General features: G+C 30.1%; 2 protein-coding genes across 3 annotated transcripts; one reads left to right on the top strand and one right to left on the bottom strand.

Moving 5' to 3' along the window:
• Positions 1-742: 742 nt before the first annotated feature.
• Positions 743-5814, bottom strand: LOC139877305 (mitochondrial arginine transporter BAC1). 2 transcript variants are annotated; one of them, XM_071864714.1, is made up of 8 exons: positions 5577-5814; positions 4564-4653; positions 4359-4460; positions 4140-4244; positions 3973-4071; positions 3043-3231; positions 2835-2933; positions 743-1147 (listed from the first exon to the last, which is right to left on the bottom strand). In XM_071864714.1, exons 1-8 carry the CDS (start codon positions 5667-5669, stop codon positions 1013-1015), a joined length of 912 nt encoding a protein of 303 aa, XP_071720815.1. In that variant the 5' UTR covers positions 5670-5814; the 3' UTR covers positions 743-1012. The 2 variants fall into 2 exon arrangements, with proteins under 2 accessions (XP_071720815.1, XP_071720816.1); XM_071864715.1 differs by having other exon boundaries at positions 743-1139.
• A 2302-nt stretch (positions 5815-8116) lies between these two features.
• On the top strand, positions 8117-8810 carry LOC139874884 (uncharacterized). The gene is made up of 2 exons (XM_071862277.1): positions 8117-8434; positions 8535-8810. The coding sequence occupies exons 1-2, from the start codon at positions 8117-8119 to the stop codon at positions 8808-8810; spliced, it is 594 nt and encodes a 197-aa protein (XP_071718378.1).
• Positions 8811-21971: the final 13161 nt, after the last annotated feature.

Here is a 21971-nt window from a genome sequence, read left to right as displayed (position 1 = left end):
GTAGTAAAAGTCACGAGTTGGGGACGAGCATGGTTGCAAACAGCCCAGTCTCGTGCCGTTGCGGCTGGCTAGTGACTAGCGTGTCTCGTCTCAGTCACGTTCAAACGTACAAAAGTATAAGTTGGTGACTATCGGTCAAAAGTTGGTCAGCGTCGGAAAAAGTCGGTCAAAAATCAGAAAGCCTGTCAAGTTAGTCAAAGTTGTCGTAATTTAGGTTGATTTTCTATAATTAATTAACATGATAGCGATTATAGGTAAAAATTAGTCAAATGAAAGTTTTGACTTTAAAGTATGTATATAATATAAATACATATTATATATTTATTAAAAGTCAGCGTTGGTCAACATCCATCACGACCGTCTCGAGCCGTCTTGCGTCTTTTTCATCCTTGCATACCATAGTAGATCAATGAAAGTTGTAATTATAATCTTAATTGGTGACTAAATGTCTACATTAGTCACCATCATATGAATTATGAGTTTATGACAATAAAAAGCTACTTTGTCACACATTGTTGAGGGACTTCAAACAATGTAATACTTTTATCTACTTGTGTAATTGTTGATATTAAGTTCTTAGACTCCCATATATGATGATATAATGATCTAACAAGAAACACGCATAATTGTAGACCAGGATTGGACTAAAAGGTGGCAATTTTTGGCCAGTTTGGTAACAAACTGAAACTGAAATGAACTCATTTTTTGAGTTCTTTTAAGGAGAAACGAGCAATACCTTCAAGCAGATATTATATATCCGAATCCATCCATAAATACATCGACGTCTAAATCAAAATACATGGGAAATAGGACTTTGATGCCGACTTAGCAAAACCTTAGGTACATTGATTGATACATCAGCCGCATCAATAACGGTGGGACCCACTCTAGTATTATTTTTCTTGCAAGAATCATACGCCCTCAAATTAGGAGGATCGTTTCAGCTGGTTACAATCAAAGAGTCAGTATATTGATGATCAAAAAACAGTTGTCGCGAGAAACAATGCTGGTTTTAGTCACGCACGATCCCCAAAAATTTTGCAGCCGCTTCAAATGTAACGATTGCAGCAGCATTAGCAGGAAATGCTCTTGAAACCGTAGGACCTAAACCTGTGTAGCATCCTCTAAGCCCAGACCTCCTGTAAATCTTTATCATAATAATTCTTTTAAGAATACATGTCCATTAAAAATACTTTTAATCACTGTTGTAAAAGTCAGCCGAGTTGCCTGACATGTCGGCTTAGGGACTAGCCCATCCCCACTTGCCCGAAAACGCCTTAAAAGTCGGATCAAAGTCGGCTAAGCCGGGTCTGAATCGATCAAAGTCAAAGTTAGGTCAAAAGTTTATATTTTCAAAAGGGTTTAGGCTACCAAATGATCATATACTTTTTTCTTTGTCCAATGTAGGTCATATACCAAAAAAAAATACTATTGAAGGCTATATACAAAAAGAGCATGTGTTAATATCAACCAATAAAACTTGTTAACCTGAATGTTAACTTCCGTTAAGAAGAACACAATTTTTCAAAATGAAATTTGATAAAATTGATTGAAACACAATCCTTGAGCAGCGATAAACAAATTTTGTGAAGATTCTGGATCCAAAACATCAACAAACTCGAATTTATAACATGACTTTTGTTGACTATTTTGGGTTTAAGAGATTTAGCATGAATATGAGAAAAGTAAAAATGTGAAAAGCTTAGTAATTATCTAGTGAATGTTTCCTCAAAATCTCATAGGCTAACTTAAAATTTTCATCAAGTTATGAGCATTTTTTTTCGAAGAATCGTTACTAAAATTGACTGATTTCTCATACTTTGTTGTGTTTGTGAAATCCATCAATGGGGTTATGTTTAGAATGATCTACCGCAGCTAACTACAAATTTTGAAGAGTTTTGGTCAAGTTTTGAGGTCTTTTCGATTTGCACCACCATAAGCCGCCATGGACCACCATAGCTTCTGCGGGATTTTTCTGTTGAAGATGAAGATGAGCGGTTTATCAGGTAACCGGTCACCTTCTATTTACATTAGCACACTTTTCCAAAGTACATAACCTACAATAGTATTTTTCTGGTTATATAGCCTATATTGGGACAAAAAAAAGTATATGACCATTTGCTAGCCAAAACCCTTTTTAAAATTAAATTTTGTTCCATGTATATATGTTTGAAATATTTATGTTTTATGTTATATTTATGTGTAATATATGTACTAAAAGTCAACTTACTCAACGCCCGGCCGACTTATCCCTCCAAGGTCCCGACCGATTCGTCCCCGACTAGCGAATTTTACAACCTTGCTTTTAATCTGTCTATATCCAACCATAAATGTGCTTCATGCCTTGACCCGATATTTCTATTGTGCCAAAGAATAACCTATTATTACTCGTTACCTAACGAACCCATTTTGCCACTTCTAATGTTTATAATAACCTAAATACATTAAACTTCTTCAGAACTGTTCCCTTCCCAATCATAAGCCTTTGCCATTAGCATTCAAAATGCAGGTCATTGTGTCTAAAATTCATATTAACAACTCCTTCAAGTCTTCAACAATTTACATTAAGATGCAACCATTATAGTTTTGAGTCAAATGGATACGTTACACCTCACAGGTATTCAATATATGTTATTCCAATGTTCAATATATTTTTATTTTATTTTTTGAAAAGGTTATCCTAAACACATAAGTGGCAAGCTGGTAGGTCGTGTAACGCAATGGACCAAAATGTGTTCAGATCAACAGGCTTGAGTAGATAGTCAATTATCTTAAGAAGGATGGAGTGTTAAATCATTAAGTCAGAAATAAATATCAAATTAAGAATATCTTACCGATTTCAGCAACGTGAAAGGATTAGTACTTAGGTTTCTATCTGGAGTAGTTTGAATTATAGTTTTTGCAACGTCAAAGGGAAGAACAGCAGACCAGAACTGAAATTGAGCATTTGGAAGAAGACACGAAATTAAAGGTCAATGGGTAAAGAAAACTTCATCAAAAACAAGAATTATGTTAATTGTTGCATTTAATAATGAAACGTACCGCTATACCACCGAGACCACCACTCACAATTCCAATACCGACATCAACCACATTGGTGTGCTCATAAGAAGTACCTTTAAGTTGTGAATGCAACGAATGTCTCAAATACTCGTACGTACTAAAGAAGACTGCATTTCCGATAGATTCTCGAAATAAAGTCGCCACACCTCCTCTAAAAAGACCCTTAACCTGTTACAGCTATGACCCGTAAGTTCACAAGTTCATTTGATACACGTAGATGTGTCAATTGTAACCCATCAACTTATGGAGAGTCAATTTCAGTTGTATTTTTATCTCAAACGGGCCACATATATCAAAATAGCTAAAAAGGTGGTTCAAATGAGTTGGAGGTAAGGCATACAAAGTTCAAATAGCTCTATAAAAATATATATATATATACTTTTTCTCATCATGATGAACACATTCATACTTACTAGATGGAAACAAACTAATGCAGGTCAAACCCCACCCAGTCCGTACTACAAAACTTGTTTTGACCCGTTAACAAGGTTGCAAAACTCGCTACTCGGGAGTACTCGGTTGGGACTTTGGAGGGAGTAATCAGAAATTTAAGGATTATATGTGTGAAAAATTGAAGAAAACCATAAACTTTTAACATAATTGTCTATAAACATAAACATAATCGTTAATTTGTTCAAAAACTCTATAATTTTAGTTTAAATGCATGTAAAAATGTTGACCAATTTTTACTTTGACTGACTTTGAGCAACAAATCTGATTTTGACCCATTAACCATTGTTGACCGATTAAATTTTTTGGAAAATCGCATAAGTCTGTTCTTGAAAAGGAGTAATCGGCGATTAATGGGGAGTAATCAGAGTTTTTTACAACATTCAACATTGCCCGTTAATCAGCCCGACCCACCCTTTTTTCCACCTTTAGATACGAGAATTAGTATAAATTTCTTACCCCTTCAGCTTTTACAGTTTCGAACGCACAGTTAAGAGGGCCACTGTATTTACGATAAGTTGGAACCACAGAATCAGTACCTTGAATTTGCATCCTACACTGGAGACACTACGTCACACACATCGTTCAAAAATCACAAATTATGAGTTTTAACTTTCTAGATTTACCTTCACGAGCTCTGATGGACACAACACAAAGCTGATAATGGATCCAGCAAAAGCTGCTGAAGGAATTATTATATGAGGTTCAGGCTTCCTAGTAAGATCTCCTCCCTTTAATAAAATAAAATTTTCTTATTAAAAAACAAGCGGATAACTATGAACTATGAATATTTACTTATTCGCAAAAAATATTAATATAAATTTAATTTAAACATATTTCAAAACCTGTAGTGCTTGCTTTGTTTGCGAGTAAATACCGAAGACAAGTGAACTTTCGATTGCCATCCCCACAAAAGACGGTGTTGCACCTCGGTAAAGTCCCCTTACCTATCAAAGACAATTCAATATTTCACGAGTTTAAATATAAAATCATAAATGGCTTTTTTATTTAAAAAAAAAAAAAGTTATCATTCAGACTTGAGAGACATACTCCTTCGGTCTTTAATATTCTAGTGGTACAGTGCCATCCATTTCTGTACTTAAACCCATTAGCTTCTGTATTGTGTTTTTGTAGCTTCACCTGATAAATAAAGATAACATATAAAATTCACAATTGTGAAAATTAAACAGCGCTCGAACTTATGAGCCAGCAAATTTAAACAACGTGGACAAACATGTTTAACATATTCTTGATTGCCAAAATTTTTTTGAGGTTTAAGCTTATAATTGCAGCACATTTTTGTAATGCCAGCTACTTGAGGCTTATTGAAAAGAGATTTTTAAGGTAACAAGCTTAATCCCTGCCCATAAGCTAAGCCAAACACCGCCTAAGGACATACAATGCACAAGACAAGTTTTTCGTCACATTAAAAAAAATCAATATCCAGTGTTCTTGGGCATACAAGAAAAAACGCGTACGAAATGGGGGAATTTGTACATTAACCTACAATTATTTGCGTTTGTGGACTATCAAAACAGAATTTTGAAAAAACAACCTCCCACATACTGCAACAAAAACAGGATTACCCTTAAATACAAGTGAAAAGACATAATTTTTAAATATGCTAACTTTATTCCAATAATATGATGTTTATTTTAGTCATTGTACCTATTAAGTATCGGAGAAACCACCCAATAATAATGATTATTGTGATATCGAACAACGTAATTAAATCCAAACACCATTCAATTACAACACGGTTTTGCTACAGATGATTCTTTGACTTTATTATGTAAAACGCATAATCTGTTTTCAAAACGCAAATCGAAACACCTACCAAATTTAAGTTTGCCAAATTTCCTATAGGTAACCCTACACAATATATTAGTACATCATTCTGCTTAAATCTCATCATTAACGTCTCTAATGTTGTTAAACCTCGCCAACAAATACATTTTTATACAATTAATTCACCATTTAAATATCTATCTCATTGATAAACATAATAGATTAACAGATAATTAAATATTAAATAAAAATAAATAATGTTGCTAGAAACGAACCTTGACAGTATCAAAAGGATGACCAACAATCACAATTGAAACACCTGAAATCAGTCCTGCTACATAATGCTTGTAACCTGAATTTTCACCCATTTTTCTATTTCTGTATAAAACCCTAAACGCATGTGTATGTATATTGTATATCTATAATCTATAATCACTTAAAAACCCTACTCGATAATTGAAATCTCAATCCTTTTAGAATAAGAGTAATAGATCGATAGATGAATAAATTTCACACTTCGCATTATGTTTACTGTGTTGTTGAAATCGATTGGTTTTCAAATGATTTACTTCGTATATTAGTGTTGGCTGCGCTCAAGAAAAAGTTGTTTTTTTATTCTAACTGTACAGTATTTTTTTATTTATTTTTACTATATTTTATCATTTTTGATATTCAAATTTTATCATTAATATTTAGTTTTATCATTAATATAATTAACTAGTCCGGTTCGGCCCGCGCGATGCGGCGGGTCTTTCGGCCGGCGTATTCATATTTAACGCAGTTTTATTTACAGAAGAGAAAACGGCTCATGTGTTATGCGTCGATATTGGTGTCGTCGTCTTTAGTGTTTTTTAAAATCTGTTCGGTTCAAACGTAGTTAGTTTCGTTTTGTTGATAAAATTATTTCGAGCCTGACGGTGTTGGCGAAAAAATTTAACTCGCGGCGAGCAGGAAGATACAGGCTGTCGTTGTGTTTAGCGTTTTTTAAAAAGTGTCTGTTTCGAACGTAGTTAGTATCGTTTTGTTCATAAAATTATTTCGAGTCTGACGATGATGTCGGAAAAATTTAACTCGAGGCGAGCAGGAAGATACGGGCTGTCGTTGTGTTTAGCGTTTTTTGAAAAGTGTCCGTTTCGAACGTAGTTAGTTTCGTTTTGTTCGTAAAAATATTTTGAGTTTAACGGAGTGTTTGGTGAAATTTAACTCGGAGTGAGGACGAAGATAAGGGTTGTCGAAAGGTTTGAGGGAGTTTTTATTTTAAGTTAGGGAATTTACATTTTACCCCCCGGAGTACAGGGTGGTTTTTGTAAGTTTGTTATAGTTGAGGGGGTGTTTTGTTTTTTTGAGTTTGAGTTTTGATGGGTGCCCTTTCATTTGGTGGGGTGGCCAAAACGACCACAAACCCTACCACAATTAGGATATGTATAATTTTATCATTAATATTTAATATTAATTATGGCTATGTTTGGCAAGAAGATTATTGGAGCTTTTTGAAGATTTTAGCTTTTAGTTTTTGTAAAAAAACTCCTGCATAATAAAAAAGCTTGGTTTGGTGACAAAGCTTAAAGCTTTTTTGAGATGGGAAAAAGCCCTCATTTAAAACGCTACTGGTACTAGCGTTTGAAATAATCTAGAGCGTTTAATAGCATCGTTACTCTTCTGGTTTGATTCACGATCGCCTCTGCAATTGTTCTTAGAGGTAAACCCTAATTCTTAATCTTCTATTGATGCTGCTGTGATATGCAATTCTTAATCGTCTATTGATGCTGTTGTGAGTTTAATCGGTTGCTATTGATCTGCAAATCTGAATGCTCTATTGCTTTTAACATGTTACTCATCTTGATAATGATGTAAACCGTAATTGTTGTGTGATAGCGGCTGTTATTTGATTATGATTAATACTCAATAAAAACAGTTTAACCGTGATTGTTAATCATCGATTGTTGATGCTGCGATTATAATTCTGCTTTTAAGATGTTAATCTGCGAATATGTGCAAACAACTCATCTCGTTTCATAGCATCTGTTGTTGATAGGCTTTAGCCTTTGAATGTTTTGTAGGTGCTCTTAAAAATTAGATTAGTAAAAATAGTAATAAAAGTGTAGGCCTGAACAAATAGATTGGTTGTTGTGTTTTATTTTTGTAAGTTTATTCTATGCTCTACTACCTGCTGGCTTAATTATTTGTTCATTCTTAGCTAATATCTCCTTATAGTTTTTTCTCCAACAACAGGTTTCATGCGTGTAACCTCTTTCCATTTAATGTTAATGTTAACCACTTGATGAGTTTTAAACAAACATACACAAACGCATAAAAAAAAGAAAAAAGGTAGGCAACTTATTTATCAACAAAGGATTAAATTTGCAACTTCCAGAATAGTAGCTATGACAAAAACACAGTTTTTGACCAGAACTTATTATATAAATCAACCACTAGTTGAAAAGTGAAATCTTATGAAAACAAATATTATATAATGAAGCAAGCAGGTATTATATGTGGTTGTAGTAGCTAAGAATGAACAAATAACAAATATGTGTATTAGCTAAGAATGAACAAATATGTGTATGCTGTATATGAATCAATTCAATGAGATATTTTACGAATTTGATACTGTTTCATATATTTTAATTTTTCACTCCATTTGAGATTTGGTGATTATTAGTGGTTGTAGTAGGTTACATTAAGTTTTTAACTATTACTCACATATTATAAGGGATAAAGGGTATTATATGTGTATGTAGAAAGTTGATTTAAGGGATAAAGGGTATTATAATTTAAGTATCAAACTATTAGTCATATATTATTACGTTGTTAGATGGCTTCAAAACCTGAGAATACAAAGAAAGAAAACTGGACAAAAGAGATGGTTTTGGAATTTTGTCAGTTCTTAAATAGGTATATCACGAAGCATGGTCGAACTTCTCCCTTTAAATGGGTTTCCCTTCAACCCGAGTTTGAAAGATCTATAAAACATAAATTCAATAGCGATAGAGCTTTAAAAAACAAGTATGATAATATGAGAAAGGATTACAACCTTTGGAAGTCACTGAAGAACGGAGAGACTAGTCTTGGTTGGAATGAAAGTACCGAGCAACTTAATTGTTCTGATGAATGGTGGAAAACTAAAACTGCGGTAAGTTAATATAAGTTATTTAATTTTTGAACAACAAATAAAGTTATGATGATATAATTCATTTAATTTAACTAATGATTCACAATTATATTGTGTATAGGAAAACTCTAAATATGCAGCAATTAGAAGAAATCAACCATCAGCACAACTACAAGACGAATGGGATCAATTATTTGGGGATGTAGTTGCTAGTGGGTCGAATTTTGTGGCGCCTTCAATGGACTCAAGTACAATCAATGATGTGCATGTTGAGAACCTTGTGGATGATGATGTTGATATGCTTTTTGATGCAAATGCTTATCAAGTTAACAATGACACGCCTTCAAATCTAGAGGACTTAGAAACAGAAGATCCCAATTTCTATAGCAACCTTTAGAATCCAACTTTTCAAGGTCTAGCACGCGAGATTATAAGACCAAAAGATCTAACTTTTCAACTAATACCACCTCAAATCATGAACGACAAAAGATATATGCCCTATTTCAAGGTAATGTATTTATTAATGTCATCTTTTATTTATTTAAATTTTTACGTCTCTAATGTTGAAATTACATTTAGAATTGCATCGGATGTATCGATGGTACACATATAAGGGCCTGCATCACAGAGAATCAACAACTGCCTTATATTGGTAGAAAAGGAGTACCTACTTTCAATGTAATGGCAACGTGTGATTTTGATATGTGTTTTACACATGTATCAGTCGGATGGGAGGGATCAGCACATGACACACGTGTGTTTAAGCACTCAATCCAAAATAAGTCAATGAACTTTCCACAACCGCCTGAAGGTAAATATACATATCTATTTTAGTCTTTCATGTTACTTTTTTCAAATTCCAACACGATTTGTTTAAACTTTTTTATCAGGTAAATATTATTTGGTTGATAAATGTCATGACCCGAAAATTTCGATCAAATTTAAACTATGATAACTCCGACAAGATAAGCAAATTGATATGTTGCATTAAAATGTCTTCATACATTTAATTAACCTTTAGACTTTACCCTGCGATTCACGAACATACTGTAATTTAAAACTCGAACCCGTCATGATTTATATATGATTTTACCTTCTTAAACGAAGACGTTTTATGATATAATAATTTCTATTACTATAACCTCTTAATAAAATGATTTTGAATATAATTAGATCTAGAAAACTAAATTTTATAACATTTTTATATGAAATGATAAAAATTTACTATTAAACGATGCTATTTCAAATTAAAAATTTTACGTATTAAGTCGTTTTATTTTTATGATATAATTTTTGTATTTTTTTTAAGAAACGAAGTTAAATTAAAAATGTACAATTTGTAAAGCACAACGTACAATAACGTGTAGCTTAAATAGTTGAATTTAAATTAATTCATTTACTATTCATTAAATAGTAAATGAAACGAAATTAATTCATTTACTATTCACATGAAAACGACATGATTGAAATTATTAATTATAAGTTACATAATATACCCCTAAAGTATTTAAGAAATACGACTTTTTAAAAATTGACGATTCATATTAGATTCAAAATTATTATTATTTTATTATATTTTATTTCAATATTATTATATTATTATATTTATTAAATTATTATATTTAAATTAATATATCTTTAACCAGTCAAAAACTAGAAAAACACATATTACGCGTACAAACTTTATAAACGAGCCTTTTTACAACTAATTTTATAAAACTTAAGATCAAAACAGATATATATATATATATATATTCAAATATAAAAAGTGAAATTTTTACTCATACTTTTACCCGTCAATTATTAGCAATAGAGTACGAAATACCGGTCCGTGAAAACTGTCGGTAGAAATTGACAAAATGAATTTCACACATTTTTATTATTATTATTATTATATTATTACTTTATTATATTATTATATTATATTTATGTTATTATATTATTATATTTCATTTCAAAATTATTATATTATTATTTTATTAATCTATATATGAATGATCGATTTCTCATTCTGGCTCATTCAATTTTTACTCCGCATATTATCATTAGTATTTATATTATTATTATTATTACACTTTATTAATCTTATTATTATTGAGTAGTATTATTATAAGTATTATACGTAAAATACTACGACCGGGGTATGCTCGGGTGATTTCAAAACGGGGTTTTCAAATGGTTTAAAGCTAAGGAATTCATGGGTATTAAATAATGAGTTTATGGGTATTGATCGGGGGTATTGCTCCTGAATCAAAGGCCAACCTTGCATTTATCATTTCCGTTGCGTCTGCATACTTTTCCTACAATATTGAATCACAATATTGATACGTGAGCATTCATATCTTATCTTTTATATATTAATAGTGTATCCCTGACCAATGCTCGAGTATATATGTTTATACATGCTTGTATGCTTTAATTTTGTCGTTAAATAGTTTATGATGAATCACGAATTTGATATACATGCTGCTGATATAAAGTATATGATATGCATGTCGTTGGAAATCTATCGAAAAATTAATAACTTTTCATTTAGAAATCGCATGATTTCGATGAACGGATTAAAAGATATGGTCAACTGAATTATGTTTGACGATTAATTGAAATTATGTTTGAAACTGTAAATTAATATTTAAACAACTTGTCTATGAGATTGATAAATTGGATTTTTAAATATTACTAAGCGAGTAAATAAATTTCTATATAAGGCACGTCTCGTTTTGGTAAACAATTGTCAAAGTTGACTGTTTTAAAGCTTTATAAACACTATAATCTGATTTTACAAGTATTGGAAAACAATGTGAAATAATAAAATATTTTCGATTGCCATGATAATTCAAATATAATACAGCTCCTGAAATAAATAATATTTTGAGTTTGATAAACTATAAATTCGTTCAAATATCAAGACTTATACTATGTTAATAAACATGTAGAGATTTAAAGATCATATTGGGCCAGGTTGACTTTTGAGATGACTTTTGTTAACTTTTGTATGTCGGTCTCGAGCATTAGGATTGTGTTACACTATGACCTGACCTAGCTTGTTAGACATGTATTGACCAACATATGTTCTCTATGTTGAGATCTACGGTTATTTTGCATTTCGAGTTTCGGTCACATTTCGGTGAATGACCTTATGTGCTGCTAAGGTGAGTTTCATTTGCTCCCTTTTTAATTGCTTTTGCAATCTATATTTTTGGGCTGAGAATACATGCACTTTATTTTAAACGTAATGGATACAAGTACATACTAAATTCTACACCGAGTTTGAATCGAAAATCCCTTAGCTTTGGTAACTAGTAACTGCCGGTTATAAGAACTGGTGGGCGCGAGTAGTTATATATGGATCCATAGGGCTTGACATCCCCGTCTGTTCCAGGTATAGAAACCCTAGCCTGAACTATAAAATAGACGTATGCTATTTGAGTTTAGTACACGTTGGTTTACGTGTATTGTACATGTTGGTTGCATGTATGTTAAAACAGAGGTACTTATTATAACGTTAAAGTTTAGTTACCATGGTGCTCAATTTCGTAGAATATTTTGATAAACGTTTCTGGATGAAACTACTGAAATCTTGTGATCCACCTTTATATACAGATTATGCGCAATGTTAAACTATGAACTCACCAACCTTTGTGTTGACACTTTTAAGCATGTTTATTCTCAGGTCCCTAGAAGTCTTCCGCTGTTTGCTTATATGTTATACAAGCTATGTGCATGGAGTCATACATGCTTTATTAGAGAAAATGTTGCATTCACAAAATCATCACCATGTCTCTTATTTTGACTGCATTATCAACGGATGTAGTATTGTAAACTATTATTTACGGTGATTGTCTATATGTAGAAATCATCAAACGTCAAAAACCTTGGAATTTGATATTCATTTATGGTGTACCTTTTCAAAAAAATGCAATGTTTACAAAACGTATCATGTAGAGGTCAGTACCTCACTGTGAAATCGATGAATGATGTATTCGTCCAAATGGATTTGGACGGGTCATCACAGTTGGTATCAGAGCTTGAGGTCATAGAGAACCAGAATTTGCATTAGTGTGTTTAAATGGTAATTGTTAGGATGCATTAGTGAGTCTGGACTATAACCGTATCTGTTTTTACCGAGTTTTGCTTATCATTTCTTGTCAGTAATTACTTGTTTATCATTCTTAATTCTAGACACGTTTTCCTGCATTTATTGCATACATAGTGTACAAATGAATTCATATCTTAGCATATCTATTACTGTAAACTTTGCTTGACATCTTCCGAAAATTCCTCCGTGATTTATGGAATTTTGGTATTATATATACATATGTAAATTATGTATTGAAGAATACCAATCTAAGTCCTATAATCTATTTCATATCAAAAATCAATTCCCTGATTATACAAAATGGATCCCGCATCTAGTTCAAATTTCTTGGATTTCGACCGCTATTCCGATATGGAATTCGACCTGAGCCCCGAAAGCAGCGTAACCGGAATGGATCAACCAATTAGCCATCACTTATTCTGGATGAATTGGGGATGGGTTCGTAATCTACTTAATCATTGGAGACAAAAAGAAGGTGATCCCTTCCATCCACCACATTCACCTCTTGGCGAAGAACCTGAATCACTTACCGGCGAACCTGTTCATAATACCATTTTCTCTCTCATTTCCAGAATATCTCGTCATGATTATATACTATCTCAAATTCTAGATCTTATTTGAAATGACTCGTTCATATACATTATAAACGCTTCACAATAGTTGATTTTATCGCGAGGTATTTGACCTCTATATGATACATTTTTCAAACATTGCATTCGTTTTTAAAAGACAAACTTTCTTTACATTTAAAGTTGACGGCATGCATACCATTTCATAATACATCCAACTATATTTGACTTAATAATAATCTTGATGAACTCAACGACTCGAATGCAACGTCTTTCGAAATATGCCATGAATGACTCCAAGTAATATCCTTAAAATGAGCTAATGCACGGCGGAAATTTCTCTAATACCTGAGAATAAACATGTTTTAAAGTGTCAACCAAAAGGTTGGTAAGTTCATAAATTTATCGTAAATAATAAAATTCATCATTTTGATAGACCACAAGATTCAAATACAGTACACCTATCTCGTGTACGAAACCATTTTTCATAATGCTTAGCAGAGTAGGTTCGTATCCTTTTCTCCCCCGTAGGTTGCCTCGCGATTTTTAAATAATCGTGCACATATCTCGTGCACAAAACTAATACACATAACCTGTGTATAAAAATCATTCTCTCGACACATAACATTCATTTCGATTTCATTGCTCAACATGGTAACCGACCTTAACATATAATGCGCATCAATAATATCCCCAAAATAGAACATCTCATCTGTATAATATATAAACTTCGAAGTAATAAACACCACACCCACTAGCTCTTCCGTCTAGTGAACATTCTGGGTGGGGGTGTTAAACCCAGTAGCTAGCTTTAGGATTTGCGTGAATTAGGGCCATACCCGTTTCTAATTCTTAGGTTACCAAGCAATAATAATCAGGGGAAAAATATTCACATCAATTGGTGGCAATTATCATGTCCACATAATTCAATAATAATCCACAGAACTTCTGTCTGCATAATAATTCATTCGAGGAATGTTTTGCTTGTGTCTATCTCGTCAAACATTTATAAAAGCATTTCATATATTCGCAGTTCAAAAATATATTTCAAAAGCATTTAATAAAGCAGTTATAAAAACAGCGCATGTATTCTCAGTCCCAAAAATGTAAAGAGTAAAAGGGAATCAAATGAACTCACGATAAAATATTTTGTCGTAAAAATATTCATACGATGAAACTGAACAATGCAGGGTTGGCCTTGGATTCACGAACCTATATCATTTGTATATTTATTAATATACATAGTTGTAATCGAACAATATATATATAAATTTATTAATCATATCATTTTTATATTAATAATATATATATGTTTCATATATTTATTTTGTATATAAAATATTAATTTTTGTTATGTTATATGCATCAAATATATCATTTTTATCTTAATAATAATAGTTATAATAATACTAAAATAATATTAATAGTTAAAAATGATTTTAATACTTAATATTATTAATAAGATAATAATGTTAGTAATTCTGTTAATAATGATAATGATAATAATGATATTAATGATAATAAATGTAACAATATAATTTTTATTGTTAATAATAATTATGATAATGATTTTGGTAACTACATAATAATACTGATAACAATAATAATGATAGTTTTAGTGATATCAAAATAATAATTTTATTAAAAACTGATAGTCATAATAATTGTAATCTTTAATAATAACAATACTAATAATTATAATCATATTAACAATAATGATAGTATTTATAATAGTACATATGTTAATAATAATAATAATAATAATCTTAACAACAATCATAATACTTGTAATAATAATAATAATAATAATAATAATAATAATAATAATAATAATAATAATAATAATAATAATAATAATAATAATAATAATAATAATAATAATAATAATAATAATAATAATGTTTATAACAGTAGTTTTTAATAAAAATGAAAAGTTTACTAACTATGATAATGAAAATAATACTTTTGATAATGATACCTAATACTTAATAATAATAATAATAATAATAATAATAATAATAATAATAATAATAATAATAATAACAACGATCTTATTACTAATGATAATATTAATAATGATACTTTCTTAATAATACTATTAATGGTAATAATATTAGTAATAACAATAATAATAATAATAATCACCATAATGGAAATTATAACTATGTTAATAATAATAAATGATAACTAATACTTGTATTAATAATAATAATAATAACTAGTAGTTCATAATTAATATTAATAATAACTATAAAATAACCATTTTTACTACTAGTGATAATAATCATAATAGTCATAGTCATAATAAATAATAATACTAACAATATTAATAATAACACAATAACAATAATAATTTATAATAATATTAATAATAATAATAATAATAATAATAATAATAATAATAATAATAATAATAATTTTTAAAAATGAAAAACTACCTTAGAAAGCCCATTTTAAAAAGAAATGCACCAACCAGGGATTGAACCCGAGACCTCTCGAAACCCGACACACTCATCAAACCATGGAACCATTACTGCTTTTCTGTTTAAATACGAATCTGATATTTATTTAACCCGTTACTGTATGTTCTTCTTCTTCTTCAATAAATTAAATCGATCAGAGGTCAAGATATATTAACAATGAATTACTTATTAAGTTTTAGGATTTAAACCCAATACAGAAATGACTAGTAGTGATTTAAATTAATTGAAAACAACCAAGAAAATATATGAACACGTATGTTGTTGTGCAGGTCACGGTTAAAAAAAAATATATAATGATTTTGATTTTGAAAACGTTTTGGAAAAAATGTTACAACCTGAAGTAAGTTTCAAATCACTCATAAAATCTATTGGAATCGTTAATTCAACTGAAATCACAACAGAGGACACGAATTTGATTATAGAACATTAGTTGACTTTTAGAAACCAAAACTTTGACTCAGGAATTCGTTTTCATTTTGAAGAATTGGAAGGTGAGATTTTTCAGATAGCTTCACTAGGGGATTTCTAACACGACTGCACTTTTAGATTTTGAAAATTGATTTAAAATCGATCTTTTTGTAGAATGGAGTAAGAACAGAGGTCGTCAGCCTCTTTCTTTATTTTTCTGCTTTTATTTTGGAATTGCAGTGAAGGACAATGATATATATAAATTGTAATCATATAATTGAGCTAGTACAATTGATTTGATCAGTTTTGTTGGGTTTTGATAATTTTTCTCAACTTGTTCCAGTTAAGCAGACATAAAACAAAAACGAGAGGAAAAAAATATAAAATCTGATCGTGATGGGTAACTGAACTGGATTCCTTATCTGCTTAATATCTAACATTTTATATTTAACTTAGTTCATAGCAGCAGATTAAGTTATACGCGTTTTTATATTTGTTTATAAAATTAATAATTATTAATTAAGTTAAATAATAATAATACAATTAATAATATTATAAAAAATACTAATAATAATAATTGAAATAATAATAATAATATTAATTATCAGAATAATGCTATTAGTAAGAATGATATCAATTTTAATGATATTTATTACTAATAATAATATAATTAACAAGAATAATGATAATGATATTTATTAATAATAAAGTCAATAATAATAATAACATTAATGATAATAATAAATTGTACCATTTTATAATAAGAATAATTATAGTAATAATAATTATTAATGATAATGTATTAATAATGTTAAATAATAATACAATTAATAATATAACAAGTTACCCATTTTCATTTTTTTTATATAACAATCACATATATATTCATTCATTTTGATAATACTTAATTATTCTGTCTATTTTACATTTTCAATTCTTAATTAGTTAAAGTGTATTTATTTTATTTATTTAAAATATATATATATATATATATATATATATATATATATATATATATATATATATATATATATATGTTTACATCTTTACTTATTTAAAGTTGTTCGTGAATCGTCGAGAATAGTCAAAGGTCAACTGTATAGATGAACACAGTTCAAAGTTTTTGAGATTTCCACATTACAGATTTTGCTTATCGTGTCGAGATCAATTAAAGATCAAGTTTAAATTTGATTGGAAATTTCTGGGTCGTCACAGTACCTACCTGTTAAAGAAATTTCGGTCCGAAATTTGGGTGAGGTGGTCATGGCTAATAATAAAAATGTTTTCATGACGAATATGAGTTGATAAATAGAGTTTTATCATCATTGACAAATATAGATAAAATGATTCCATTATGTGGAGCGTTCGAGTGAAGCGGTCACAAAAGATTGAGATAGAGATTTAACTTTTGATGTAGTCACGGTGGATTTTCGGAATTCAAGGGATTTAAAGAAAATCTTTGAAATCTAAAAGATTTGATTCTTCGGCGAGTAAGGAAATTTAAGATCTCTATAATTAAATACGGTGATCTGTCTTGATTACTCTGCCTGATATTTCCAAAATAAATTAAACTTTTTCCGTTCCATAACTTTCACTATTCCTATACTTTCTTTCTTAGTTTATACATCTAAAAGATTGTGAAAATGCTTAATCCAGTTCTGATCCTTGTCCTTATCCTATCTATCGCAACAATCATTCTCCTTTTCCAACTTCCACCGGAGGAATCTGTTTACTTCTACTTCGCCTTTGGGGTTATAGTATTTTTAATTCTCCCGTGTCTTTATGTCGTGATAAACATTGATATCTACGGTTTGTAATTTATGTGTTGTTATCGGGCTTTATATTCTCCCTTATATTTCAGAGTCCCTGCTTCTGTCTTCTATAATCATTGCCATTCACAGTTAATGCTCTCTCCTATTTTCTGCGATTTATACCCCCTTTCTATTTCGGAGCTTTATGCTTTTGTTTTCTTTTCGTAAGTAATGGTCCAGAATTCGTAGATATGGAGTTTCGAATATAATAGTAGAAAGGAAAGGTAGTAGCATAATTTTATTTGTCAAATTACCAGAATTTAAGAGAAAAGATAGAACTATCAAGAAAATATGTTCTTGATATGTTTATAGATTAGATAAAATGTAAGAGTCGTGTAACATGGCACATGATGACGTTAGGGTCTGTGAATCATCACGTTCCATTAGAAACTCAGCATGACTTACTGTAATATAATCACGTTGATCAAGTGTCATTATATTATACTAACTCATGCTTCAATTCCCAACACTACTTCAAAAACATTCATATTTTAGATTCGAATTTTTCAGAATTTAGAAACTAAAACAGTTTCCTTCCTGATGTAACACTGATATCGCGAAGAGATAATGATTTCAGATAAGAATAGTTATGAAAATATCTTCAGAAATATCGAGGATATTTATAATGAAAGGTACGATGATATCTTAGAATTTCTAAGATCGAAGGATGATGGAGAAGATTTGTTCGTAAAAGTGTAAGGTCAGAAGCAAGGTATTCATTAATGACTTCAGTAGATACTGAATCATTTGGATTCTTTGAAAACATGTTTAGTCTTTGTGATTTATCCACAGCCTCCTGAAATGTCCCGTTCATATTGATTATAAACGTTCCATATTAATTGATTTTGTTGCGAGGTTTTGACCTCTATATGAGACATTTTTCAAAGACTGCATTCATTTTTAAAACAACCATAACCTTTATTTTATCAATAAAGGTTTTAAAAAACATTACGTAGATTATCAAATAATGATAATCTAAAATATACTGTTTACACACGACTATTACATAATGGTTTACAATAGAAATATATTACATTGACATATGTTTCTTGAATGCAGTTTTTACACAATATCATACAAACATGGACTCCAAATCTTGTCCTTATTTTAGTATGCAATAGCGAAAGCTCTTAGTATTCACCTGAGAATAAACATGCTTTAAACGTCAACAAAAATGTTGGTGAGTTATAGGTTTAACCTATATATATATCAAATCGTAACAATAGACCACAAGATTTCATATTTCAATACACATCCCATACATAGAGATAAAAATCATTCATATGGTGAACACCTGGTAACCGAAATTAACAAGATGCATATATAAGAATATCCCCATCATTCCGGGACACCCTTCGGATATGATATAAATTTCAAAGTACTAAAGCATCCGGTACTTTGGATGGGGTTTGTTAGGCCCAATAGATCTATCTTTAGGATTCGTGTCAATTAGGGTGTATGTTCCCTAATTCTTAGATTACCAGACTTAATAAAAAGGGGCATATTCGATTTCGATAATTCAACCATAGAATGTAGTTTCACGTACTTGTGTCTATTTTGTAAATCATTTATAAAACCTGCATGTATTCTCATCCCAAAAATATTAGATTTTAAAAGTGGGACTATAACTCACTTTCACAGATATTTCCTTCCTCGAAAATAAGACTTGGCCACGGATCGATTCACGAACCTATACAAATATGTACATATATATCAAAGTATGATCAAAATATAATTACAACCATTTTTTATTATGTTTTAAAGATTTGAGTGTATTAAGTCAGCTGTCCTCGTTAGTAACCTACAACTAGTTGTCCACAGTTAGATGTACATAAATAAATCGATATATATTATCTTGAATCAATCCACGACCCAGTGTATACACGTCTCAGGTTAGATCACAACTCAAAGTATATATATATTTGGAATCAACGTCAACCCTGTATAGCTAACTCCAACATTACTGCATATAGAGTGTCTATGGTAATTCCAAATAATATATATACATGGATCGATATGATATGTCAAAATATTTGCATACGTGTCTATGGTATCCCAAGATTACATAATATATTAGAATACATGTATAATACAATATAAGTTAGCTAGGATATGATTTGTATAGATTTGTTAAACATTTCCCGTAGCTAAAAAGATCAAAAATATCCAATCTTGTTTTACCCATAACTTCTTCATTTTAAATCCATTTTGAGTGAATCAAATTGCTATGGTTTCATATTGAACTCTAATTTAAGAATCCAAACAAAAAAATTATAGGTTTATAGTTGTAAATTTAAGTTACATGTCAATTACTAAAGAGGTAGTCATTTCCGTCGAAAGAACGACATCTTGATGACCATTTTGAAAAACATACTTTCACTTTGAGTTTAACCAAGATTTTTGGATATAGTTTCATGTTAATATGAAAAATCATTTTCCCAGAAGAACAACTTTTAAATCAAATTTTATCATAGTTTTTAATTATCCAAACCAAAACAGCCCCCGGTTTCACTACGACGGCGTATATCCGATTTTATGGCGTTCATCGTGTTTCCAGGTTTTAAATCATTAAGTTAGCATATCATATAGATATAGAACATGTGTTTAGTTGATTTTAAAAGTCAAGTTAGAAGGATTAACTTTTGTTTGCGAACAAGTTTAGAATTAACTAAACTATGTTCTAGTGATTACAAGTTTAAACCTTCGAATAAGATAGCTTTATATGTATGAATCGAATGATGTTATGAACATCATTACTACCTCAAGTTTTCTGGATAAAACTACTGGAAATGAGAAAAATGGATCTAGCTTCAAAGGATCCTTGGATGGCTTGAAAGTTCTTGAAGCAGAATCATGACACGAAAACAGTTCAAGTAAGATTTTCACTCGAAATAAGATTGTTATAGTTGTAGAAATTGAATCAAAGTTTGAATATGAATATTACCTTGATTTAGAAAGATAACCTACTGTAAATAATAAAGGTTCCTTGATCTTAGATGATTACTTGGACTGGATTAGAAAGCTTGGAAGTAGACTTGCAAACTTGGAAGTATTCTTGATTTTTATGAAACTATACTTATGGAATTTATGAAGAACACTTAGAACTTGAAGATGGAACTTGAGAGAGATCAATTAGATGAAGAAAATTGAAGAATGAAAGTGTTTTTAGGTGTTTTTTGTCGTTGGTATATGGATTAGATATAAAGGATATGTAATTTTGTTTTCATGTAAATAAGTCATGAATGATTACTAATATTTTTGTAATTTTATGAGATATTTCATGCTAGTTGCCAAATGATGGTTCCCACATGTGTTAGGTGACTCACATGGGCTGCTAAGAGTTGATCATTAGAGTGTATATACCAATAGTACATACATCTAAAAGCTGTGTATTGTATGAGTACGAATACAGGTGCATACGAGTAGAATTGTTGATGAAACTGAACGAGGATATAATTGTAAGCATTTTTTTTAAGTATAAGTAATTTGATATATGTCTTGAAGTCTTTCAAAAGTGTAAGAATACATATCAAAACACAACATTTATATACATTCTAATGGAGTCGTTAAGTCTTCGTTAGTCGTTACATGTAAGTGTTGTTTTGAAACCTTTAAGTTAACGATCTCAATTAATGTTGTTAACCCAATGTTTATTATATCAAGTGAGATGTTAAATTATTATATTATCATGATATTATGATGTATGAATATCTCTTAATATGATATATACATTAAAATATCGTTACAACGATAATCATTACATATAAGTCTCGTTTCGTAATTCTTGAGTTAGTAGTCTTGTTTTTACATATGTAGTTCATTGTTAACACACTTAATGATATATTTAAATATCATTTTATCATGTTAAATATAGTGTATCAATATCTTAATATGATACATATGTATTTAGTAGACGTTATCATAACGATAATCGTTATATATATCATTTCGAGTTTCTTAACTTAGTAATCTCATTTCTTATGTATATCACACATTGTTAATATACTTAGTGAGATACTTACTCATCATAATCTTATGTTAACCATATATATATATATATATATATATATGTCTATATATACCACCACATGTAGTTTTTACAATTTTGTAACGTTCGTGAATCGCCGGTCAGCTTGGGTGATCAATTGTCTATATGAAACTTATTTCATTTAATCAAGTCTTAACAAG

Source organism: Rutidosis leptorrhynchoides, chromosome 11 (assembly GCF_046630445.1).
Source record: "Rutidosis leptorrhynchoides isolate AG116_Rl617_1_P2 chromosome 11, CSIRO_AGI_Rlap_v1, whole genome shotgun sequence".
Classification (NCBI taxonomy): domain Eukaryota; kingdom Viridiplantae; phylum Streptophyta; class Magnoliopsida; order Asterales; family Asteraceae; genus Rutidosis; species Rutidosis leptorrhynchoides.
This window is presented reverse-complemented; position numbering and strand designations above follow the sequence as displayed.